This window comes from Pezoporus occidentalis, unplaced genomic scaffold (assembly GCF_034315485.1).
Source record: "Pezoporus occidentalis ecotype Australia unplaced genomic scaffold, CSIRO_AGI_Poc_V1 ctg114, whole genome shotgun sequence".
NCBI classification, from domain to species: Eukaryota; Metazoa; Chordata; class Aves; order Psittaciformes; family Psittacidae; genus Pezoporus; species Pezoporus occidentalis.
In genome coordinates, this window is record NW_026912929.1 from 456,207 (window position 1) to 480,542 (window position 24,336).

The window sequence follows — 24,336 nt, forward strand, 5'->3', positions numbered from 1 at the left end:
TTGTTTACACCCTCCCCGCCGGCGCCACGGGCAACGCTCATGCGCCTGGGGACCCGCCGCAGCGGCAGGGGGCGCTCGCCAACGGAGCCAGGACGCGCATGCGCAGAGCAGGACGCGGGAGCGGCGGCAGCTGCGGAGGGGTGGCGGCAGAGCGGGGCGGGAAAGAACCGCAGCGCCCCCCAGCGGGACGGGGGAGGCGGCGGCGGGTGACGCCGTGGGGCGCGATGGGCCCGGGGCCGTGCGGGAAACGGGGCTAAATTCGCCGCTTCCCAGAGCCGTCGCGCTCGGGCAGGGATCGATCTGTGCTCTGCTCCCCCGTGCAGCCTCCCGGGCAGTAGCCGAGACGCAGCAGCGGCGGAGCGTCCCGGCCCTAGTGCCAGCGGCGGGGGCACTGGCGAGGCGGCGGAGATGGAGCTTGCGGAGCAACCGGCGGCGGCCGTGTCCAGCGCCGTGCCCGTCGGCTGGCAGCGGGTGACGAGGCGCAGGCAGGCGGGCAGGACGGCGGGGCGGACCGACGTGTGCTTCATCAGGTGAGGCCGGTCCCGGGGCAAACCCCGCCGGCCCCTCCCGGTAGCACGGGCGGGGCTCGCGGGTGTGTGAGTGCGTGCGGGGGTCCCGGGAGGAAGTGCACAGCGCGGGGCGGGTTTGTTGATGAAGCCGCTGTGGAGCTGCTCCGGTCCAGGCGCCAGCGCTCAGCTGCCTCTGCCCTTTGTTTGGATTGCTGAGATGCTGCAGTAGGTGCGAAGTGAGAGCCAGGGGTGAAGGGGGGTGTCCTTCATTCCCTTTTCTCTCCTGCCACAGCCCTGACGGAAGTAAGCTGCGATCCAAAAGGGCCCTTGCGGAGTACTTTCGGAAAACTGGGGAGACATCGCTGAAAGTGGAAGATTTTGATTTTACAGCCTCTAATGGGAGGAGGAGATGTCTGAGGGTGAAAAGCTACAGCACAAAAGCCACGAGAAGTGATTCGGAGAATGAGGATCCTCACAGTCAAGTGCAAGGCCTGCAAAATGGTGCAGAGGATGGAATTCAAAGTGTTCAGGCTGGGAATGAGCACCTGGTTGACGCTCCATGCGCTTTGGAAAGCCAAGAGTTAATCGGGAAAGGCATGAACCCAGAGGAGTGTTTGAAAACCAAAAAGAAGGGGGCAGATTTAAAACGTGTCCAGAACAGGAAAGCTGTGAAGAGCTCAGAAGAGAGGGATCGCAACAGCACCCAGAACAAAAGGCAGAGAAGAGCGGGGAATAAGCAAGAAACGGGCTGCGTACAGAGCAAGAGGCTCTGTAGACAGATAGACACGAGTGGGGCGGGCAGGTGGGGTGTGGAGGAGCAGGGGGCAGACCCTGCGGGTGCAGGCACAGCTCGGCTGTGGCCACGGTCGGCCTCGCAGCTGAGTGCGGTGCCAGCTTGCTTGCAGAGGGGGTTGCAGGGCCTGACAGAGGAGGAACCTGCAGAGGCAGCATCTAAAGACACATGTGCACAGTGTGAGGAGAAACCCAGCGGGTTGGGAGTGGGGAAAGAGACAGGTGGAGAGAATCCGGGTAACCAGGAGTCTAAACCTGAGACTGAAAGGGCTGCTGATGCCTTGCAGCTGTGTGACAAGAGCAGCTTCACAGCCGTTAAAGTGCTGCCAGGTACGTGTGTGGATTGAGCAGAACATGGGCCTAACATTCTGCCAGGGGTTTACCCGTACAAGCAATTTTCTGTTCCAGGTCAGGCTGCTTCAGCATCTGAATCTGTCTCATTTCTTTATCCAACAGCATTTGACTTAATGCAGATTTATTTCCAACTGGAACTTACTCTGTTGATCTCTTTAGCCATATAATACAATAGCATTCATTACCTTCATTGCACCACCTCTAATGTCATTGCGCAGTTGGTCTGTTTGGTTCTTAGAAAAGGCTCTTTCTGGCTTGTTTTGTGTGCTGGAGTGTGTGGGCAACATTTAATACCTCAGCTGTAGTTTGAGCCTGTTTCTTCAGACTGCAGCAAAGTAAGTCTTCTCTTGTGAAGACTTTTCAGAGACATGAAATGCAGAGCAGTACTGGAGCGAATCTAAAGCATATTTATGTTCTGGACACCTAGAAGAAATCCTTGTCTTTGCATCACAACATAAAGTGGAAATGGTGCATGAGGCAGGACAGCAAAATGCTTGGGTTCTTTGTCCCCTTTTAATGCTGAGGTATTATCTCTTTACAGAAGACTCTATCCCACGGACACAAGTGGATAGGAGGAAAACAAGTCCGTATTTTTCAAGTAAATACAGTAAAGAAGGTATACTCTTATAATATTTCTTATGGGGGGGAGGGATAGGATAGCTCAAGATCAGATGATGCTATGGGGAATTTCTTCAGGTTTAGGCTGGCTGTGCTCAGGTGGCATCAGAGAGCTCAGTTCAGCACAACTGATCTTGTCCTGTTTTACACTTCAGTGGTTTGTGTCTTGCAAACAGCTCTGAAGGCTGGTGTCAAACACCTCCATCTGCATATTGTGCCCCCCCAAAGATGAATCTGCTTCAAAAGGGCTTCATTGGGGTTTATTATTTTCATTTAAGTAGGTAACCCCATCCTTTACTATCCAATAAATCATCCTGTGTTGTTTCTATGTACAGCTCCCAGCGCACCTAGAAGGAAGGCCCTCAGAAAATGGACTCCTCCACGTTCTCCTTTTAATCTGATCCAAGAAACACTTTTCCACGATCCGTGGAAACTTCTCATTGCAACCATATTTCTCAATAAAACTTCAGGTAAATAGACTAATACAATTTGATGTTGTATAAATGGTCGGGAGGTGTTACAGGGTCAGAACAGCTGCCATTTTTAATAGCATTAATGAAAGAATAAATGTGTTTTAACTTGTGTCAGTGTAAAAAGCAGTAATCTGTCAATCATAGCTCTTGCCTCTGAAGAAACTCACTTCAGAAAGCATACACAGATGATGAATAAAGAGAATGACCTGCACAGCCTTCTGCTCATGGTGGTTTCTCTCGCTAGGTAAAATGGCAATTCCTGTGCTCTGGGAGTTCCTTAAGAAATATCCTTCTCCTGAAATAACCAGGAATGCAGACTGGAAAGAGATGTCAGAGCTGCTCAAACCTCTTGGCCTCTATGAGCTCAGAGCAAAAACGATCATCAAGTTCTCAGGTAGGATTTCCCAGGTTTGCCAGTGGAATGATCTAAATTACACGAGTGAGGCAAACAGCTCTTTCAGACAGTGCTCTCTGATTTTCCCTTGTCTTGGGCAAATATTGGTGGTGGTTTGGTTTTTGCAGCATTGGTCTTACATATGCAGCGCTGCTGCTCCTGCTGTCTCAACTGTGAGAATGAAATAACATACATAGAGACCTTGAGCACAAAAAGATGTGAACACCTGCAAGAGTGACTTTGTGTTCTGCAAGTGGCTCTGCTCTGTGTTGCATCAGGTGACATCCAGAAGGCCGTTCCAGTAGGAATTCTGCTATGATTCTGATATTTTCTGTACTTAGAATAAAACTATTCCTCCATGGGTTCTGAGGAGAGAGATGTAATTAAAGCTCCCCCATGGTGATTCGTTTAAGAGGTGTTTTAGCTGTGCCCTGTAGGGATTCATCACCTACTGTCACCAGGAGAGAGACAAAACTTGTGTTTTCCATCTAAAATGTTCCAAAATGGAGCCGAGTAACAGTAGCACAGAATGAGGATTTTGTCCAGAGCTGCTTTGGCAGCTGCCTGCAGGCAGTGGAGCCTGTACCTGTGTGTTGCAGATGAGTACCTGAGCAAGCAGTGGAAGTACCCTATCGAGCTGCACGGCATTGGCAAGTATGGGAATGACTCTTACAGGATCTTCTGTGTCAACGAGTGGAAGGAGGTGGGTGTGCGGCCGCGCTGCTGGCTCCATGCTCTGTCCTTTGCCTCTGATTGTACTGATGGCTCCACTGGATTAAAAGAGATGGTGATTTCCATACCTTCAGTAGGTCGAGTTCACAGAATGTCCCTTTTACAAGTCTGAACCTTTAAAATCTTGTCACCTTCATTTTTTTTTCCTGTTATTTTCCACTCTCGCTGTGTGGGTCTCTTCCCTGCTCCAGTTATGAACCAGGTTCCTTATGCTTCCTGCCAGCCTGATCCTGGCATCCCTCTGTGATCAGCACTGGTGGTCTCTGCCGTGCTGGGGTCCTCTTATGGCAGATGTCTGCGAGAGGCCGGTTTGCTCTCCAGTGTGGGACCCTGCTCCCAGTTCACATGGGGTGGGTGGTTTCAGGGCTGACCAAGTGCTGTATTCCTTGGTTGGCATGGCCACATAGCACATGGCTCTGTGAGACACGGAGGGGTCCCAAGGGAGGGGAAATCCACCAGAGCAATGAGGTTTTTCAAGAGAAGGTCTTTTATTGAATGCTGAGCATTTTCATTGTGTTTTAGGTACAGCCACAGGACCACAAGTTAAACGTGTACCACACATGGCTCTGGGAGAACCGGGACAGACTGAGCATAGGCTGAGGCACTGGGAAGGAAAGGCACCAGGAAGGCACAGCTACCGCCTCCTGGTCTTCGCAGCCTTACATGCTCTGCGCAGGGGTTACTCTGACCAAGTTCTTACATTAAGTATTTATCTGTGTGTTGCACCCGGCTCGGGTCATTGTTGTGATGTCATGTTTCAGATCCCTGGCTTTTAATAAACGTATCCCAGTTTTTGTAGTGCCTGTTCGCGGTGCCTCCTGGGCCCAGCCGCAGCCCCGGTGCACGGTGCCTTCCCGGCGCTCACTGCCAGCAAGTGCCCAGCCCTGGCTGGGAGAGGGGGGTACAGCTCTGGTCCCGCTGCGCAAGTGGAGGCTGGCGATGGCAGAGGTGCTCAGGGGCGGGTGCGGAGGGGAAGGGGGATGAGGAGAAAGTGATGTGCGGCAGCGCCGCCGCCTTTCGGGCGTGCGACCCCGGGGGCCTCCGGTCCCACGCCGAGATCCGCTCCCACGCTCCGGGATTGAGCAGCCGCTCCGCCAGGGGGAGCTCCCGCGCCCGGCGGGATTGGCGGAAGCTGTGTGTGCTCGGGCAGGTCCTCGTAGCTCCGTCCCGAGCGCACGGTACCGGGCGCGGGCCAGCACCGATCCGCTGGTACCGGGACGGCCCCGCCGGACAGAGCACGCCCGGTGCCACCCTCCGCCGGCGGCCCGGGGTCGGTTCGGTGCCCGCTCTGCTCCGCCGCGTGAGCCTGGCAGGACCTTCCGCATATCCCATCAGCCCCTGCGCGCGGCCCCGCCTCCCTCTCTCGGCGGGGCCTGCCGCGGAAGGCGCCATCGCGCTCCCGGTGAGTTCCCATCCGCCGCCATCCGCCGCCCCCGCGGGTCCGTTCCCCTCCCTTCCGCCTTCCCCGCGGTGCGGACCCCTAGGGCCGGGACCTCCGTGGGGTCTCGGCGAGGCGGCGGCCGGGTAACGGGGACTCCGCCGCGGCGTGGGCTGGGGCCTGACCGAGGTCGCGGTGTGGGAGTTCGGGCCCGGCCCGGGCTTGGCCGCGGCGCTCCCTCGGTAAAGCGGCGCCGGAGCGTGTGCGCCAAACCCGCCACGTTCAGCGGCAGCGCGGCGAGCGCCGGCCCGTTCCCGTCAGACGGCGCAGCCCCCTCGGGTTTGGCGCTCAGGCTCCCCCGCCGCTCTGCCGAGGGATAGCTGAAGCAGCACCGCCTGCTCGGGGTGGGGAGGGCTCCTGAGTGCTCGGGGCGGGAGGGGGACGTGAACGCGGCCGCGGGCAACCTCCCAGGATCGCATCTGGAGAGCTCTCAGTGCTCTGCCAGCTTCGGAGGCGGGAGGCAGAGGCACTGCAGGCGAACACCCATTCCCTCGCTAGCCTTCTTAGTGGCCCGCGAGTGGAAGGCAGTCTGCGACACGCGCTGCAGGCGGGCACTGCATCACCTCCATGCCAGGCCGCCCTGCTCACACCAGTCCCGTTTGCCTTAGGCACCATGCCTGCCCTCAGGCCTCTCGTGAAACCTAAGATCGTCAAGAAGAGAACCAAGAAGTTCATCCGGCATCAGTCTGATCGCTATGTCAAGATCAAGGTAAAACCTTACTGGGGAAGTTCATGGGGGTGTGAATTCGGGGACAGCTGGGCACAGCTGCCTCGGGGTTGGTGGTGAATTAAGGCATGAAAGGTGCAGGGCTGTGCTGTCACGGCCTGGCACAGTGGGTAGTGCCTGCAGCTGTCACCTGGAGGCCGTTGCCTTCACGCTGCTGTCAGAACTGCTCCCTGCAGTAAATGTTTTCTGCATTTCTCCAGCGCAACTGGCGCAAACCGAGGGGCATTGATAACAGAGTTCGCCGGCGCTTCAAGGGCCAGATCCTGATGCCCAACATTGGTTATGGGAGCAACAAGAAGACCAAGCACATGCTGCCCACGGGCTTCAGGAAGTTCCTGGTCCACAACGTCAAGGAGCTGGAGGTGCTCATGATGAGCAACAAGTAAGTCTGCGGAGGAAAGGCAGCGCAGTCAGGGGAGGCGGACACAAGGAAGCTGTTGCCTTCAGGAGCATGAAGGTTGTCTTGGTTTCCCCAGCAGTGCACCCGTGGGGTCCTGTTTGATGAACTCCTCCTTTGGTCACAGAATCCCAGGTTGGAAGGGACCTCAGGGCTCATCTGTGCAGCCTTTCTAGGTGAAGCACAGTGTCACAGAGTGGCAAACAGCTCAATACGTGCACTAGTGATAAAGCAGCGATTGGAGAGCGCTGGCTTTCATGTGCCTCTTCAGGCACAGGCCTGAGTCCACATGTAGCACTTTCAGAATGAAATAATAAGAGTAATAATTAATGCTTAAACACTGCCTCTTACCAGCTCTTTGCTCACAAGAGGAAGAGCAGAGGGGTCTCGCTGTGCTGAGCTCCTGCCTCAGGCTGGGATGGTTGGTCTTGGTGATAGGGAGACTTGCATCGTTCAGCTCCCCTATTGTGTTGTGACACTACTGTGCACTGCTGCATCCCAGTGCTGCCAGCGGGATGGCTCTGAAGCACTTTGCTTTGCCTTGGCTGCTGTGGGAGCCGAGCCTGATGCACTGTGTGTTCCCAACAGGTCATACTGCGCAGAGATCGCTCACAACGTGTCTTCCAAGAACCGGAAGATAATCGTGGAGAGGGCGGCCCAGCTCGCCATTAAGATCACCAACCCCAACGCCAGGCTGCGCAGTGAGGAGAACGAGTAGAGCAGCCTCTGCCTCCGAGGTGTATTTAATAAAGTGTAAAACAGACTGGGGTGGGTGTTGCGAATGGCTGGAGGGAAGGGCTGGGGCTGGGGGCAGCGGGTGGCTCTGCTGTACCACTGGCTCGTGTGTGTTGGTGTGGCAGCTAATGGTGAGTTCTGGAGGACACACAGCTCCGCAAGCACAGGTTTATTTTTTATACCACTCAAACAATGGGTGTTCTTTCACACACACTATAAATATTCTTCACACCAACCACTCTGTCATAAGCAGAGAAATTAAAGGTCACTGCAGCTCCAGGGCCACAGGCACTGTGTCATGGTGGCCTTTCCACACCCTGTCTTTTAAGGCTACTTAGTTCCTCTGTGCAATGTGGGGCCTGACTACAACAGCCACACAATTCAAGCGACAGGGATAGTGGGGCTGCTCATGAGCTTACACCTCTGGCTGTTGTCACCCCTCTTCTGTGACACTTAAGTACTGAGCACCAGCTCTCCTGCTGCTGTTCGTGGCCCAGAGTCAGCACAGATCTGCACCTTTGTGGCTGGTCACAACACAAACACTGAGCTGCTCAAGCGGGAAAGACAAGGCAGTGTTAAATGCAGAGTCAGTCCTAGCACAGGGTTTTTACTGTAACCCATACTGTTGCTCCAGAGAGTGCTGGTTGAGGTATTTGCAGCCAAATGTGCAGGAACACGAGCTGCTGGTGCCATGGTGGAGCTGAGGCTGGGCAGGTAACCCCATGCAGCCCCTGCAGCGTGGCTCCTGCAGGTCTCCCATTGAAGCAGGGCCTGTGACTGTGATGCTCATTGCTAATTACAGACATGACTGCTGGTTCTCAGCCATGTTGTCTAGTGAAACAATACAAATACATTCTTCAGGCATTTTGGGGTAGAAAGTGCATGTGCAGTGGTTAAAAAAATCCCATTTAAAACTTTGTCCTGCAGTAAGGAAATATTTCAGGAAGTTTCCATTTCCCACAGAACCACGCTCAATTTCAATTACTTTGTACACCCATTAAAAACACAAGGATATTCCTCTCCTCAGCCCTCCCCTGTGTAAGGATGGTTCAGTTCCCTCCTCTCGTGTGTCTCCCTGCAGTCAGCAAGGTGTCTGGTGCTGCTGGGACCTGACTTTTTCTCCTGTCAGTGCCCAGTGACTTACAAGTGGCTGCTGCAGCAGAGCCCAGCTCTGTGGTGTTCCTTGTCCTCAACGTCCTCATCCCATCAGGGTATCTGTTGGGTTAGTGCACAGCAAGGGCAGGAAGCTGGTGAAGTAAATGGGCAGACCTTAGCTCATGTCCATTGACTCTGAGGTGGAGAGGGAGGCAGAATCCTTCTGAATGCTCTCAAAGAGCGACGCCATTTCAGGACTGGATCTGATCTGAGATGAAAACTCAGCCATCACTGGGCTTTTCTCTACTTCAGGGATGGTCAGGAGAGCAGCCACGGCTCTCATGGCGGATCGCTTCAGTTCGTCCTGCTTCTCAAACTCCTGCTTCACAGAACCAGCTTTAACCTACAAATCCAAAGCGCTGTTATCATTTAGAAAAGGTGGTGCAGGCAGGAGGAAGAGGACACACAGCAGAGACAGAGCCAAGCCGAGCACTGTCCCTCCAGAGGAGTGTGGGGAACGGCTCCTCAGCAGCAGGGACAGGCAGCCAGCAGCAGAGGCTCATGCAAAACCCGCCCCAGTGCATCCCACTCCTTGGTCTCACCTTTGTGGAGCAGGTTGCCCGGAGTGGCTCAACCAGCCTCTCAAGCCGCTGCAGCACGGCGCTGGGGCAGAGCGTGGACAGCCGAGTCAGCATGATGAAAGTCAGCATCTACACCAGGAGGAAAGAAAACTGCATTACTTGGCTGCACCCACCAGCCCCAGGCCTGCAGTGAGGATCCACTGCTGGGGCTGCATGGTTGCTCTCCCCACAGCAACGTGTGGCACCCACAGGGCTGTTGAGTCCCTGTGCATTTGTGCAAGGGGGGGTTATTGAGAGCTTTGGGTGCATCAGACATGCAGGCACTGGCAGCCAGCGCACTGGAGTTGCCTGCTTGGGCTGGGGTCCCCAGCATGCATCCAGCTGTGGGGCCATCATCAATGACAGTGCTAGTTCCTAACAGAGTATCACTGCCACACTAAGCAAGTGACAAATCACAAGTTTTAAGGCAGAAGAAACTTACTTTAGACTTCGTTAAGTTTCCTATAAACCCAGCTACACCAGGGTAAAGCTAGAGCTGGACAGCCCCAGATGAAGGCTGTGGCAATTGCACAGAACAGGAACTGGCATGCCAGGAGCTCTCTATGCTGTGGTGACACACCAGCTCAGTTCAAGCCCAGACCCTAGAGAAGGAATTACACAGCTTGGGCACAGCACCTACCCGAATGTCATAGTGATCCTTCAGTCCATCCTCCACGTGGTTCAGGTACTCGTAGATATCCAGTCGGTCGAGGCAGCTTTCCAGCAGCGTGTACATGCATTCAAAAGCAGCTTTCCTCACGTCAAGGCCATCATCCACTGTGTGCTTGAATGGCCCCATTTCTACCTTAACAAGACAGAAACCCATCCGTCACCAGGCAGCAGAGGGGCAAAAGCCTCACTGGGCTTCACGTGCTGCATCTGCTGTGCTGCACCCAGAAGACTGCGGCCGTACCTCCCGGATGAGCTCCCGTCGGACCTTCGTTTCGTTGTACAGGCTGGGGAGAACTGCAGGGAGCAGATCGCGGATCAGGGATGGTTTGTTGTGAGCAGCAGAATTAAACAAGGCTAAAGCCACGCGTCGAACATTCAGGTCTGGGTCCTGGAGGGTTTTTAAGAAGTCACCTGTGGGACAAGACCGCACCAGTCAGTCCTGCTGCAGCGACTGAGAAGTGTTTAAAAGTAATCACAGTGTGTTCCAAAGAGTCTGGTTATCAAAACAGCTCAGGTAAAGTAGCTGCAGAGGCACAGCCTTGCAGAGACATTTGAGGTGCTTCCCCTCCCTTCATTTGGGATATGGCGAATGGAAAAGACACCACTTCCCTACATTTGGCCACAAAAACATGACACATGATTCCAGGTGCCTCATCCTGAAATCAAACCAGAAGCTTTAGCATTCAAGGAAGTTGGGGTATGGGTTTTTTTCTTAAGGAACTTACACTCCCTAAAAACTTCTGTCACCAATGGAATATGCCTGAGAGCAAGGCATGAGAGCATTCAACGAGGACCCATGTGACAGTGTTGCTTTTTAATCCCACAAGCAGATAAACACAGATAAATAACTGGATTAGATGAGGTTCACATAGGTGTGAAAAATCCCAGGGGCTGCAGTGACACCTAACCTCTCACATTCCCAGGTCACTGCCCTACCTATGCAGCCTTTCAGGAGAGCATCGATGGGCTGAGGTTGGTCTGCAATTGTGAATTTGACTGCAGTCACCACTGTGCTCCGGGCATGGGGAGAGCCTGCGGTGAGGATGGAGAGAAAAAACAGTGAAGGATCAAGAGGTGAAATCACTGCTGTGACTCTGTAGAGCACACTGCTCTCAGTCACAACACACACGCATTGGAGAGACAGGAGAACAGGATTTGTCTTAACAACCTCCTTGTTTAAACCCTTCTACACACTCTCCATGTGCAGCCCCTCTGCTAACACCCTCCTGCCCCCCGTGCAAACCAGTGCTTCTCCAACCCCCCTGAAGAGACCCCACTTGTTGCCTTCTCTCTTCTGCAGACAGGCTTTGCTCCCTGCTGTACCCACCAGCAGTTTACAAGGAGGATTCCCCGCTCTCCCACCTCCCTGCCCTTACCTGATGGCAGCTGGTTTTTCAGCCGGGGCAGCAGCTCAGAGGGATTCACCAGAGTCAGCTTCCCCAAGCACTCAGCCACCACATTGCGCGTCCCTTCCTCTGTGCACTCACAGTGCTTGAAAAGCAGAGCCCAGATATCCTCCACGTAGGGTTTGAGGCTGTCGGCCGGGGAGGCACTGATCACTTCTTTCAGAGAGTGCAGCAGGAGGTACTGCCTCTTGGGCTGGCTTCCGATCTCTTTCAGCATGAAGGGAAGATACTCCTTAAGATTCCCAACGCTGACGTTCCCCAGCGCGTAGGAAGCGGCGGATTTCACCTCTTCGCTGCTGGACGTGAATGCTTCCAGGATGACGGTTTTGAGCTCCCGCTGAGCACTGAGGTTGGTGGTGCGCCCCATCTCTGCCAGTGAGAGGAAAGCCAGCACCTTCACAGAAGAGCTGGACTTGGGGGTCTTTACATCCTGGATAAACCGGTTCACTGTCGCAGGGGCTTCCTTGGGGCAGGCTGAGGACAGGGCTGCCACACACTTCGCAACAGAGTAATAGGCCTGTTTGTGTAATGTCGGAGCCGCGGCTGCCCCGGAGCAGTAAACAGGCGCAGTTAGCTGCTTCAGCAGCTCCGCGTACCCCATGGGGGCCGCCTTCGTCAGCACCAGAGCATGAAAGAAGTCTATGATGGCGTTCAGAGCCCCTCCCTGAAGCAAAGGTGAATGGATGAGCTGCAGGATTTCAGCAAGAACTGAGCCGCTGATCTTGGAGATGCAGGAGGGATAAACCTGAGCCAAAGTAGTAAGGAACATGACAGCCACCTGGGAAACATGCATGTCATTCTCAGTGATTAAAGCAGGGAGCTCTGTCAGGACAGACTCTATCATGGCAGGCTTGAGGCTGTCACTGTAGTTCTTCACCAGGATGTCTAGGGCAGTCAGGGTGCTCAGTTTCAAGGCACGTTGATTCTTTCTCAAGAAGGAAGCTAGAATGGGGAAACCTTCTCCTAGGATGGGTCTCAAATCTATCTTAAGGGGAGAACTAGCAATTAAGGTTAATGCCTTGACTGTTGTCAATCTGGTGATTTCATTTTTGAGCCTCTCTAGAAATACCTTCAAGGTTGGCTGGAGATCAGTGCTTAAATGGTCTCCCAGATTGTAAATAATCTGTCCCATGCAGGAGATGGCACGCTCCTTCACCTCCTGGTCGATGTCAGCTGCCTTCAGCCGCTTCAGAGTACCAGGAAAAAGGTCCTTCACGTAAGGCTTGGCATCGAAAGTGCAGGATTTGTCCAACGGCCTGATAACTTTCACAAGTTGCTGAGTAACCAGCAGGGCTTCGGAAGTGATCTTATAAAAGGGGTCTCCAATACAGGTCACAACAGGAGGTAGCAGGCTTTTGATATGAGGATGGAATACCTCTGGCTGATGGTTGCAAAGAAGAACGTGAAGGAAGGACAGTGTGTCGATCCTCATGTTGGAGGAGCTGGATTTATCGGCCAAGGAGAAAACAATTCCTGCTCAGAAGAGATGAGAAGGACTGCGTCTTATTTCAGCAAGCGGTTTTATCACACCCCCACATCCCAAAGAAGGACACAACTGGAATTGGTTTTCTTTCTTTCTTTCCTCTCACCACCCAAGAAATGTATGCCCAGAGAGAGGGCTGCTCTCCTTGCTGACTTCCTGCTTTCCAGGACGTGGCAGTTCAGACATAACTGGTCTCTGCAGCAGTCCTGGGGGGCTACAAACACTTCTTAGAAAGGTAATTTGCAAAGTCACCCTGGTCCGAGGGGAGAAGGGACTGTTCGTCAAGTGCAAGGAAGTATGAGAGAATGGAACGAAACTAAGGCTGGCAAAGCCTAGTCTCAACAACAGGCACTCCAGGCAGCGGGAATGCCCCTTCCTGAGCTTTTCATTTTCCCCCTATTCTGCTGTCAGAAGTCTTCTAGAAGCTGGGGCTCTGTGTTCATCTAGTTTTACATCTGTCAGCACTGTTCAGAACAAATTGTGGCCCCTTACAGACGGACTGCCTCTGCAGAAGGGAGGTACTTCCAAGTCCAATTTCTGTGGCACATATTTCCCAGAAGACTTAATGGGAAGCACTTACAACAAAGCTGCTTGCCCCCCCCCCCCCAAGGTCGTGCCTGACACTTGGTTTGAGTGGGTTTTTCCAAAGAGGGAGGTGCATGGATCTGGCCTGGGGATAAGCACAAGAGAATGTTTTTATATGTACTGTACAGTCACTCCAAAAGCAGAGGCAGGACCTAAGTATTGGAGCCTCTCAGCAGTGGGATGCTGCATGAGTCTACAGGCAGAAGAGCTCAGGGAAAAATGTGGTGCTGCAAATTAAATAAGCAACCAATACAAATTGGTTTTTTAAATGCTACTGCATTTTGTAAAAGAGAACATCACTCATTACTGACCCCAGCAGTAACAGCATAACTCCAGCTAGTTTTAGCGCTCCTAAAAGCATCTCTTCAGGAGACTGTGGAAATGGACTTGATGTTCCTGTCCTGGCATTCAGTGGTAGGCAGAGGCCAGGATTGATCTGGGAGCTGTTTGGCACATCAACAAAGCAGAACTTGATGTGTATGCCCTGATGCTGAACAGCGTATACAGGAATCAAACTGGAACACACAGGCAAGGAGCATGTGGTAGCATTGGCCAACCCTGCTCCTTCACCCCCAGACCACCAAGCTTACCAGGGATGAGTGCAGGGACGTGATCTGCCAGGCAACCAGGAAGCACATTGGCCAATTCTGTCAGGAGGCTGAAACAACCCTGTCGAGATTTGATGCTCTTTTCTTTGAGCTGCTTGTGCAAGGCCTTGACGATGTTGGGGACCTGCAGTTTGAAAAAAGAAATCCAGGAACACACACATCAGTCACCCCACTTCCAGGACACGGAGCAGCTTGTTCAGCTGTGCCAGAGGCACTAACAGCATGAGGACAAGCAGGAACACAGCATGGAACAGCACGCCCCACCATCTGAGCATTGGCTGGGCTGGATTACCAGGCAGGACACAGGAGGGGACACTATTCTTCTTTTCCATGTTCTACCGACAGACTAAGCAGCCCTTCCTGAAGCCAAGGTTATCCCCTAACACAGACGCTTAAGGAACCACAACAAAATTATCAGACCAGGCCACACTGCTAAAGGAGCTCAGAATTTTGCGATTCCTTCCCTCTCTGCTGTTTAAGGATCTAGCCCCATCCCTGTATTGAAACCTGCCAGTGATTCAGTGAAATCAAAATCACAGGGCTGAGGTGCAAGTTGTTTAAATTAATAGTTTATAATGAATGATGTAATTTCATTTTGGAAGGGATTTTAATCCTCCTGCTTCAGGGACTCACCAGTCAGTGACAGGCAGCATCAGCCAGAAAAAGCTGCTCTTGTGGTCATGCTACTCTATAACTACACAGTTATTTCCAATGTTCCTTTTGTCTTCTGAAATGGCATGTGTACAGCACAGTCTTAGCAAGGACCCTGGGCTAGGCAGTCCTGATCAGCATGTGTGGCTGAATTATGCCAACTGCAATTACTCCAGCATTGTTCTGAACTAGAGCAGTGTGTCAGAGAAAGTGCTTCCACTATTGTCTGCTCAGCAGTGATGTGCAGACTGTGTATGGCCACAGTCAGCTCCCCTGGAAGGCACTGGCTGTTCTCCTGTGATGAACGGGGCTGCATGCCCTCCCGCACCTGCTGACCAGACCCAAACCTCACTGAGCTTCCCATGGCTTCCTCCAGTCTATTTCTACAGTTTATTCAATGAGTTTCCTAGCTACCTTTTCATGCTTAACTACTGGGTTTATTCATCGGTGGCACAGCATCTACTTCTCTTCATTCTGATTGAAAGCCAACAGCTTCTCACTCACCTGGTTCCGAAGCATCCTCAGAGGAACATCATCTTTGCCGGAGGCATCGGCCGCATGCAGCCAGCTCTGGATGGGCAGCGTTTGCCTCAGCAAGGAGATGTAAGCACTGAAGATGTCAGCTTTGACATTCTCCTCCCTCTCTTTGAATCTGCTTATCAAGACCGGGGAAAGGGTTTTGTAGAAGTCCTGCAGGAGGTCGTGCCTGCTGCTGACGATGGCCTCCAGGCACTTGGCTGCAGACCTGCGGACCTTCCAGCTGATGTCATCGTCATCACTGTACTCGTCATCGCTTTCTGGAGAGAAGGGAAAACAAGGAGCACTGTTATGGGAGACCCGTTACGAGCTAGAGGATCACCTGACCCTCAGAGCTGCCCTTGCCAGTGACCAGACATCCAATGCCAGTAAGTCACACGTATTTGGGAACATGGAATGGTCCAGAATGGCTCGTCCCTACAGGCGTCACTACCAGCCAATATGAGCCAGGGCTGCCCTGCAGCAGATTCTTCTGTTCCAAGTAAGAGCTGACACAGAATGAACCTGAATGCTGCAGCCAGTGAGGGCTGCTTCAGCTGAGGCTTTTGTTGTGAAGGGAGAATGAGGTTCCCAGATTTTAATGCCAGAAACATGTAAATATTTGTCTTAGCAATTCCTGAATGGCACAACACAGTGTAACAATTTACTGTGTTACTGGCAGAACATTCAACATGTTCTCCAGGAAGCAGGCCAGGATTTTACCCCGTTAGTATGAAAGCAAACAAAAACGCTTTTTTCCAAGGAACTTGTTCTAACTTTTGTTCTTAGCAGCTATAAACAGAGACATTATGAAATGTCATCTATAACTACCAGGTATTAAAGGTACCCCTTTAGGGAGAAATGTTAACCCAGTGTTCTGCAGAGCACAGTCATCCTCACAAGCAGGCACCTTGCTCTTCATCCTCCCCATTTTCAGTTTCCATCATCTCTTCCTCCTCCTCATTATCATAGTTGTAGTTTGGGTCAAAGGTGATGTACTTCAAACATAACCCCATCACATTAGGGATGTGAGGGTCCATTTCCTTTGGGCACCTGTCATGACAAATGAAAATCCTAAGAGTTAATAAATTAAAGATTGAGCTATTTTAAATATCCAAATAACGTATTTAACTTCAAAAGGATCCCAAAATCCTTCACAAACTATATGAACATTTTGCTAACATGAATTAAAGTGGAGCTGCTCTTTCCTGCTGTGCACAAAGCAAGAGCACATTCCCTGGGGAGAATGAAATGATTTCTGTAAGGAAAAATTATAAACTGCCTTCACCACATGGGTGAATCCTCCATCCATGGGCAAAAACCTCAGCACTCTGCAGGGCTCCCCTAACAAGTCAAGCAGGAAATGTTTGACCAAAGAATGGGAGAACTGCAGCTCAACAGGAGAGCTGAGCCCCCTTCCTGTCCCCCAGGAATTAGGAGACCCGCAGATCCCTCTTGCTGAGGAATCCTCCAGGGACAAGGAAAACTCCCATTCCTGCAGAACCAATTCAGAAACACCCCCTCACACGCTGAGGCAAACCAGCTCATAACTCAAGCCCAACTCTGCACGTGAAGAAGATATTTCGTTTGTGAACTGCTTTTGCCAACAGGAACACACACAGAAAGGTACTCCACCCTGGATGCTGAATATACGGATAGTCTCACTAGGAGGACACTGTTGCACAGCATGGTGCATGGCTGTTCCTCGAGGGCACACACCTTCTCACAAAAGACTCAAAGGCCTGAAAACAATACTCTCTTAGCTCGTCATCTTCCACATTACAGTACTGAACAATCAGAGGAATTATCTTCTCCAGATGTTCTCCTGGGAAAGAGAGAGTAAGCAGTAGTGAAAAACCATTCCAGCCTTCACCCACGAGTGCTGACAGCTCACACATCTGCCACTTCCCTCGTGTGCTAGGCAGAGCGTTCCTCAGCACCACTGGGGCAAGGAGCCAGCAGCCCACCAACGGCCAGTCCTGCAGGGCTTTTCAGCAGAAGAACCCTGGTACCTGCCTTCAGCCCCCTGCTGGTATTTCAGTCATGGAAGAGCAGCCATTAGAGATCTAGGACCTAATCTCAGCTCTGGCAGGTCTTTAGACACGTAATACAATATGTTGCCCTCCGTTTCTCCTCTCATTTAAAATGTGGTGAATCCACTGACCTAATTCAGGAAGAGAAGCACTGCAAGACCTTGAGATGAAATCACTACAGAAGAGCAGCCAGCGGATTACTCTGGTGCCTCCTTCCTTCCAAGCAGAGATCAGAGAGCCAGGTCAGAACCACAGAAGGAATCACAAAGCACAAGCCAGTAATACGTTAGCAACAGTGTAAGCATACTTATTTTACCACTAAAAGGAGCAGCTCTACAACAGATGTGTGATTCCCAGCATCCTTTCAAGCTACTCATCCTACCTATGCGATGTCCAGCCTGCCTGCTAATGCCAGCAACACACTGAATGTATGTCCTCGTAGTAGAAGTAGACTCATTCCTCTTCAGCTCAGCAAGCAAATGCTCGGTGAGCTCTGAGAAGATGCTTCCGCTGCAGGTCAAGACAAGATGTCCCAAGGCAATGATGGCCCTTTTCCGTACTGCCAGCCTGGGGCTTGTCAGCTGGGGCAGGAGGCAGTTCAGGATGGAGGAATGGAAAGAGTAGAGTGTTCCCCCTAGTCTGCAATCAACAAAATGAGGCAGAAGTTAAAAGTCAAAGCCTCAGAGAAAAAGCCCTTTTGCCAGCAAAAAAAAACCATAAAACTGCTTCAGCTCTGAAGAACCTGTGCCTGTTGTGGGGAGGGAGGTTTGGCATCCTGGTCTGATGCTCTTGTTTTACACACAGGGAAAGGTCATTTGTCTCCATCATGGAGGAGCTTGATTTTGCCCATGTCCTTCTGGATGACCTGGGGGTTTGTCAATCATTTCCTGCATGCAGTTGACAGATGACACTGTCACTCTGACTCATGTAACCAGAGAAAGAGGCAGCCAGGAGAAAAACTGCATGTGCAAACAGATCAGAGGGCTAAAATAAACTTCCCTGCTTTAACCTCTCCCTCCCTATATGTGTTTGAACTGAGCCTCTGTGGGATCCATCACCAATGTTACTGCCATTCCCAAGCACAGCAGGGCTCAGCATGTCATCCCTCATTCCTGCTAAGGAATCTGCTCTGCTGAGATATTCCCCAGTGGCACCCAATCCAAATCTTTAAGTCCTCGTAGCAGGATTACGGAAATAGAGAAATCAAAAGCAAACACAGCCCCCTGCAGAAGGTAATCCTTTAGTACCTGCTCAGCATATCTGACAGGATGTCAAGGGCCTCCAGCTGCACGGACACATCCTCCTGCTTGCCAATGGCTCCTGTCAGCTGGGCTGTGATCTTTTTGCACACGTTTGCTGTCATGGTGGAGCCTGCAAGAGGGAGATTTTTTTCTCCACTGTCAATTCAAAACAAGTCTTTTTACTGCTAAGAATCACTCGCTTCCTTCTACATTAGGAAGAGAAATCACCCCTGGGAGACCTAACCAGCACAGCAGTCAGGTTTTGTTTGAGATGGTGGATACATGCTGCACATACTCCCCCTGTGGTACCATGCAGTAACTATCTGGACGAAGCTTCTCAGACAGTGTCTTTCACCCTAAAGCACTTTGGCTGTCTCCCAGTCAGCTCCCAGGCCCATCAACACAGGGAGCAGGGCTGGGTGAGAAGGTTCTGGCATGTTTTTCCCATTTTTAACTTGAAAATGTTCAGTTTCAACAAACCAAGGTTTTCTCCATAGGAAGAGCAGTCTTGACAGAAACCATTTCTCAGCTCCATGCTGAAAGTTAAGGGTAGACCTGGATAAATCTGTCTCAAAATAGTATTTAACCCAGGTTCAAGAATGTGTTCAGATTACAACTGCAGTCTAAAACCTCCATCTCCTGCAGTCCAGACTGACATCTAGATACCAGTTTAGTCTTCACGCTGGGCTGTGCCTGTCCCAACAGTGGGTTTTGTTGTGGGGTTTTCCCAGTTTGTTCAGTGCAAATTATAAGCAGCTTCAAATTCCATAAAGGTTTAAAAGGAAGGGACAATTGCTTCCCACACCATTCTGAACAGCCTCCGTGATGCAACAGAGCCAAAGCAGAAGTGGAATGTCCCAGGAACACCATGACCTGCTGAACAGCACTGCAAGAGGAGCCTGCCTCAGGCATATGCTGCTTTGTGACCATTGTTTCAAACCTTCCCTTTGCTCCAGCAGCACCACCGCAACAGCAACCATATAGACTGGGGCTCAGGGTGAGGAAAGCACGTACAGAGATGTTCAACCTCTCCATTCTGCAGCAAACCCACACTGCTTTTGCTGCCTCCCACCCACACAGCATCAATCCTAGCCCTTCAGGAGCTGACTTATCTGTTGCTACCCTAAACCAGCCGCAGTTCATGTGATCTATGTTAAATAAGGAATTCTGAAAGGATGGCTCACAAGAGCTGAACATTTTGCAGAAATGCAGAGGACTTCAGCAAGCCCCTGCATGCTAATCCTACTTCTCCTCCCCACCTAAAATCCAGCAGCCCAGCAGCACTGCCACAGCCAGCCACCATGAAGGAACAACAGATACATGAGCTGGCTACAGAGGAAATGGAAGTCTCCAGGAGCAGTCAGGAGACCTGGTTCAGCTGGGCTGCAGACAGGAGGTGGTGCAGTGCTGCCACTGCTGAGATCACACACAGTAGTGCATTGCTGACATGAGGACCTGCCAGAACAGCACTATCGCGACATACACAGGATGCTGTAGGACTGCTGTAAAAAAAAATGGATTTCTCCAAGAACTCAGATGCCGTTTCAAACTCCAGTATCCCGCAGGTGACCAGCTCAAGTTTTCATTTCATCCCATCATTAGTCACATTGGTGCCTCGGCTCCTACCCTCTCTCCTTATTTCACTGGTTTTCCTCTAGCAGGTGCATAAGGAATCTGTAACTTTCAGGCTCTGAACTACCCCTTTTCCTCTGTTTCCCAAAGGTCGTGATTCCCTGTTGTCTCAGTGAGATAAACAGGGACAGACACTTTACCTGTGGAAGTTGGTGGCAGCTCAGAGATGACTGTTTTCAGTCCAATGCTGGAGATATCCCGCAGCTGCTCCTTGTCTGACAACATGTTTGTGCACAGTGTATCCACGATGGTTTCCACCTGATACTCTTTCACCTTGCCAACCAGCGGGCCCAGACTGCAGGAGGAGAGGAGAAGCTGGTCAGAACAAAGAGAAAGAGGGATGCTTTCACCATCATAAGGGATGCTCAGGCTCACTCCTCCTGAAAGGCAGCTCAGCCCCAAGTCCAGTAATGCAAAGGGTATGGAACACCTATGCACAGGTAGCTGTCTCCCTGCTGGCACAGCACTATTACCCCTGACAGCATGCTGAACCCAGAGTTCATCAAGCAAACTCACACGCAGCCTGTTCTGTGTAAGACTACTTCTAAACTTTACAATCAGGACAATAATAACCATTTAGAGTCTGAGTAGCTACTCTGAAATACAAGAATTAGAGAAGAAATACTAAATCCTGAGACCTTGTGCAAGTAGTGTTCAATCTTACAGCTCATTATGCAGAAAAGAATGGATAGCTCTCCCTGCTTTACTGGCAGACACTGTGGCACAGAGAACCTCAGGAACTCACCTAAACTGCAAACAAACCCACAGAAACAGAAACAGGACAAGTTTTCATACGGATTTCAAATTTGTGGTATTTTGGGGGACGAAGTGTGATTTCAGCTTTCCTCTGAAGAAATAAGATCATAGTTTTAGATGATAAAATCAACTGCAAGACCTCCCAGTAGTTTCCTAACTTACTCCTGAATCCTGATGTGGGCTGCACAGATCCACACTTGGCCCTAATCCACCTGCCAGTGTCCTTCAGACCATCGCATTTCTCCTGCTTAGAGATCCTTGCACCTGGCTGGGAATAACTGACTGGACATTAACTGCTAATGCAACCCCAGATAAACAGCCCATGACATTCGTACTCTGTTCGGTGCCCAACCATTTGCTTTAATGAACAGAATAAACAAACCCAAACGAGGCAGAGATAGGAAAAGGGCCAGGAAAAGTCAGGACAGTAGGAATCAAAAAGAAAGGGCCACAGGTCACAGAGAGAGTAGAGGGATAGAAGCAGTATATGGATAAATGAAGGGAATGTGAATAAGATCCACAGTAGGAAGCAATACAGGAACCCAAGGTTGTCTTTAAGTGGCCCACCTTTCTGGAGCCCTGTGGTGAACTGACCCATTCAATTGCATTTCTAGAATGAACACTGGGGGAAAGAGACAGGAAAGAACATGTCAGCAGTGGGATCACTTTATCAGGTGATTCAGTAGTAAAGGAACCTTCTGCCTTTTCCAGACGGGGTTAAAAAATACTGAAACTGCCAATAGCAAAGCAGCAGCACAGGCTGCACTTGGACTCAGTGCAGGGGAAGAACCCATGTGCAATATAAATGTTAATGAAAATGCCCTTGAAGAGTAGGATTTGGACCTCAAATTCAAATGCCATTTTTGAAAGGCTGTACGTGTTCAGTACCATCTCGATCAAAGACAGGACCACTGGGAAATTCAGCACTGGATTTCAAAGGAGAGAAAATTCACAGCCCCAAATTTTAAACTGGGCTTCCCTCCAGAGAAATAAAATCTTAGTCATGATACTTGTAATATGGCAAGATTCATACCATAAACACTGAGCTGCTTCCAAAACCCCCTACTGCCTCAACAGGGAGACCTGTATGCTCACTGGTTGTACCAGCAGAGAAAGAGACTGCCATGCCCAGCATGAGGGACACCCTGCAAAGGGAGCTCTCAGCAAGGTGCCAGTGCTGCAGGGCTGGGCTCCGCTCTCACACACTCTCTGCAGCCTGAGACAGCTCTGTTACTGCCAGGGAGAATAAGAACTGCTGCCAAGGCTCTTACCACTTGACAGCGAGGTTCTGTACTTCCCCATTTTTGTCCTCCAGCAACTTCAAAAGCATCTTCACCACTTTTTTCTCGCTGTCTTCATCCAGTTTTATTGAATCTTTCTGCAGTTCCATCATCAGGTCGTTGGTGGCCATAAACCTGAGAGAACACACAGCAGAACTGGATTGCCTGATCCACAGACACATGAGCATTTCCTTCCCATCACTCTGGACAAATGAAAACACACTTTCAGAAAGTAACTTACACTCCTTTACACAATCCAGTCTGAAGAATAAGGTACAAAGAATTTACTGTCTTACAAGTGTAAAACTCTGACAGAGGCAGCTGGTGAAAAGGCTCAGCTAAGCAATATGTGAAAATGAAAAATGTAGGTTCTCTTCTTTCCCTAATATACATGGCAGGGATGGGGTAACCTAAAACTCTACAAACGGCACCCAGCTGTTTTGTTTTTCTCAGTCACTAAATCAAGCTGGTTAACTCTGCTAGCAAAAACTCAGGGTGGGTTTTCTCACCAACTGCCCAGCCTAGGAAAACCAGTCTGGAGTCTATGAATGTGCCTGGCTCTGCTCTTTCTGGCATACCTAGTCTGATAGTATGACCCCACGCATGGAGAAGGCCTATCAAGTTCAGAAACGAAGGATAAAGTAATGACTCCATGCAAACTATACCTTAGAAGTTCCCTAGGCTGTATTTAGATTATTATGAGCAAAACCAAGTAGGTATTCATCATTGCAGTTCAGAAGGAAAAACAAACGCCCAGCTGACTGTTAGTCAGTGTAATGTTCTAACAGGGACAACGTCAAAATGGGTACTGGGAAGTTCTGGGAAGTATCTGTGTTCCTGGGAGCAAGAAATGTAAAAGATACTACCAGAGAAGCCTGAGGTTCTGAGAAACCTCTGTGTGGTTATTGTATATCAGCTGCTTTCCAATGTTAGCCCCAGCACCGGGATGGATGTCTAAAAGGAACCACAGAGAAGCTCTTCCCTCTCGCTTGCCAAACAAACCCTCCATTCTAAATCAGGCTCTGATGTAATTCTCTCAGCATGCTAGAGCCCTCATGTACCAGGGCAACATTCGTGTCCTCCATCTGCAGCCCGTTCCGGAGCAGCAGGTATCAGGTACATCGGGAGGGAGGGATTGCTGTGGTGACAACAGCCTGAAATCCAGGATGGGAAAAATGCATGATCTGATTCTGCATCAGCCACTAAAGCTGCACGTGCAGCTCAACATCTGCCTACAACAACCATGACCAATTATGGCCACAGGCTGAGCTGAGTCTCCCAGGGCAACACACCCAGCTCTCGACCCACTACCTGCTGCCATCCTGCCCGCAGGACCTCGGACACTGCCACATGGATACACCCAGGACAGCAGAGCACATGAAACCCAAACCTGCAACTGCCCCTGCAGCTGAAGGCAGGCAACGGGCCCACGTCTGGAGGAAATGGCCCTGGAACACCCCTATGATACGCCCTGTGTTGGGCACATCTTGTTTGGAGTGTTAACCATAAACCCTTTGAACAAACACTGCAACTACACCATCACTGACCTGTTTAAAAAGTGCCTGTTCTAACATCAGAAAAACACCAGCAGCCTCTGCAAAAATCAACCTATCTGGGGATGCTGCTACTCCCTCCCTTCTAAGAGACCTCAAAATACCAAGTCTGGCACAAATGGTAACTTCCAGGTTGATGTAGAGAGAGCGATGTGCTCACGGGTGAAATCCATCACACTTGCTCATTTCAACAATTATTTAGGGAATGCTTTAGGGATCAAACCGTAAGAAAAGGTCATTTTTTTCTGCTGATGCAGACTAAAAGAATCTCAGTCCTGTTACAGGAGCGTTCACCCCTGCTTAGGAACAGCTCTGAAGGCGATCCGAGCACAGCCAAAACCTGCAGCACCCAGCCCCAGGGAGCCGGTGGCTCCGGGTCTCAGCCCTCATGCTCTGACCTAACAGAAAAACAAGCTAAGAAGCATTTCGGCGTTTCTGCTGTCACGTTCTTCACCTGCCGAGCAAACACGGGGCTGAAGCCTGCCTGTCAACAACACTCTTACTCCCCCTCTCACTGTGTGCCCTCACTTCCATTACGCAGGGATCCAGGCAAGGGAGGGGGACGTTTCTTTCCCTGCGCTGCCCGCTCAGCCGGCTTGGAACGGTGCAAACGAACCGGACCAACACCTCCTGCACGCCCCGGATCACACCCGGCATCGCCCGCTCCTCGCACCCAGGGACCCCGCACTGCGAAGGGACCCTCCCGTGGGACACCCCCCCCCCCCGGCGCCGGCCCCGGGAGGCTGCCGCCGGTCCTTCCCGGCCTGGCCTGGCCTTAGTGCCTGTCGGCGGAGCCCGTACCTGAAGTCCTTGTCGGTGGAGGTCATCTTCTCCAGCAGGCTGGAGATGTGGTACGACGCGCTGGCCATCGCGGCGGCCGGCGGGAAGATGGCGCCGGGCCGGGGTCCCCGCTTCCCTCAGGGCCGCATCGGCGGGGCGCCCCCCTGAGGCTGGAGTGGCCCCGCCGGCCGGGAGCGGGGCGGGGTTCGGAGGGCTCTGTCCGTGGGCCCGGCCAGTGCCTGCCCCCGGCAGGCGG

At 51.5% G+C, this 24,336-nt stretch overlaps 3 protein-coding genes across 9 annotated transcripts; 2 read left to right on the forward strand and 1 right to left on the reverse strand.

Moving 5' to 3' along the window:
- Window positions 1-399: 399 nt before the first annotated feature.
- Window positions 400-4,670, forward strand: MBD4 (methyl-CpG binding domain 4, DNA glycosylase). 2 transcript variants are annotated; one of them, XM_062636245.1, is made up of 7 exons: window positions 400-530; window positions 802-1,631; window positions 2,197-2,271; window positions 2,609-2,743; window positions 2,991-3,140; window positions 3,740-3,843; window positions 4,395-4,670. In XM_062636245.1, the coding sequence occupies exons 1-7, from the start codon at window positions 409-411 to the stop codon at window positions 4,470-4,472; spliced, it is 1,494 nt and encodes a 497-aa protein (XP_062492229.1). In that variant the 5' UTR covers window positions 400-408; the 3' UTR covers window positions 4,473-4,670. The 2 variants fall into 2 exon arrangements, with proteins under 2 accessions (XP_062492229.1, XP_062492237.1); XM_062636253.1 differs by lacking the exon at window positions 2,197-2,271.
- Window positions 4,671-5,168: 498 nt separating this feature from the next.
- Window positions 5,169-7,197, forward strand: RPL32 (ribosomal protein L32). Its single transcript, XM_062636310.1, has 4 exons — window positions 5,169-5,274; window positions 5,919-6,019; window positions 6,238-6,419; window positions 7,023-7,197. The coding sequence occupies exons 2-4, from the start codon at window positions 5,924-5,926 to the stop codon at window positions 7,150-7,152; spliced, it is 408 nt and encodes a 135-aa protein (XP_062492294.1). The 5' UTR covers window positions 5,169-5,274; window positions 5,919-5,923; the 3' UTR covers window positions 7,153-7,197.
- A 126-nt stretch (window positions 7,198-7,323) lies between these two features.
- LOC134172805 (cullin-associated NEDD8-dissociated protein 1-like) lies at window positions 7,324-24,286 on the reverse strand. 6 transcript variants are annotated; one of them, XM_062636280.1, is made up of 16 exons: window positions 24,102-24,265; window positions 21,739-21,882; window positions 21,035-21,089; window positions 19,852-20,006; window positions 18,086-18,209; window positions 17,221-17,477; window positions 16,525-16,630; window positions 15,716-15,858; window positions 14,794-15,086; window positions 13,621-13,762; window positions 10,933-12,438; window positions 10,493-10,588; window positions 9,798-9,967; window positions 9,525-9,689; window positions 8,867-8,974; window positions 7,324-8,667 (listed from the first exon to the last, which is right to left on the reverse strand). In XM_062636280.1, the coding sequence occupies exons 2-16, from the start codon at window positions 21,767-21,769 to the stop codon at window positions 8,440-8,442; spliced, it is 3,579 nt and encodes a 1,192-aa protein (XP_062492264.1). In that variant the 5' UTR covers window positions 21,770-21,882; window positions 24,102-24,265; the 3' UTR covers window positions 7,324-8,439. The 6 variants fall into 6 exon arrangements, 5 of the variants coding, with proteins under 5 accessions (XP_062492264.1, XP_062492255.1, XP_062492245.1 ...); XM_062636271.1 differs by lacking the exon at window positions 21,035-21,089 and having other exon boundaries at window positions 10,933-12,435; window positions 24,102-24,284; XM_062636261.1 differs by lacking the exon at window positions 21,035-21,089 and having other exon boundaries at window positions 24,102-24,284.
- Between the last annotated feature and the right edge of the window lie 50 nt (window positions 24,287-24,336).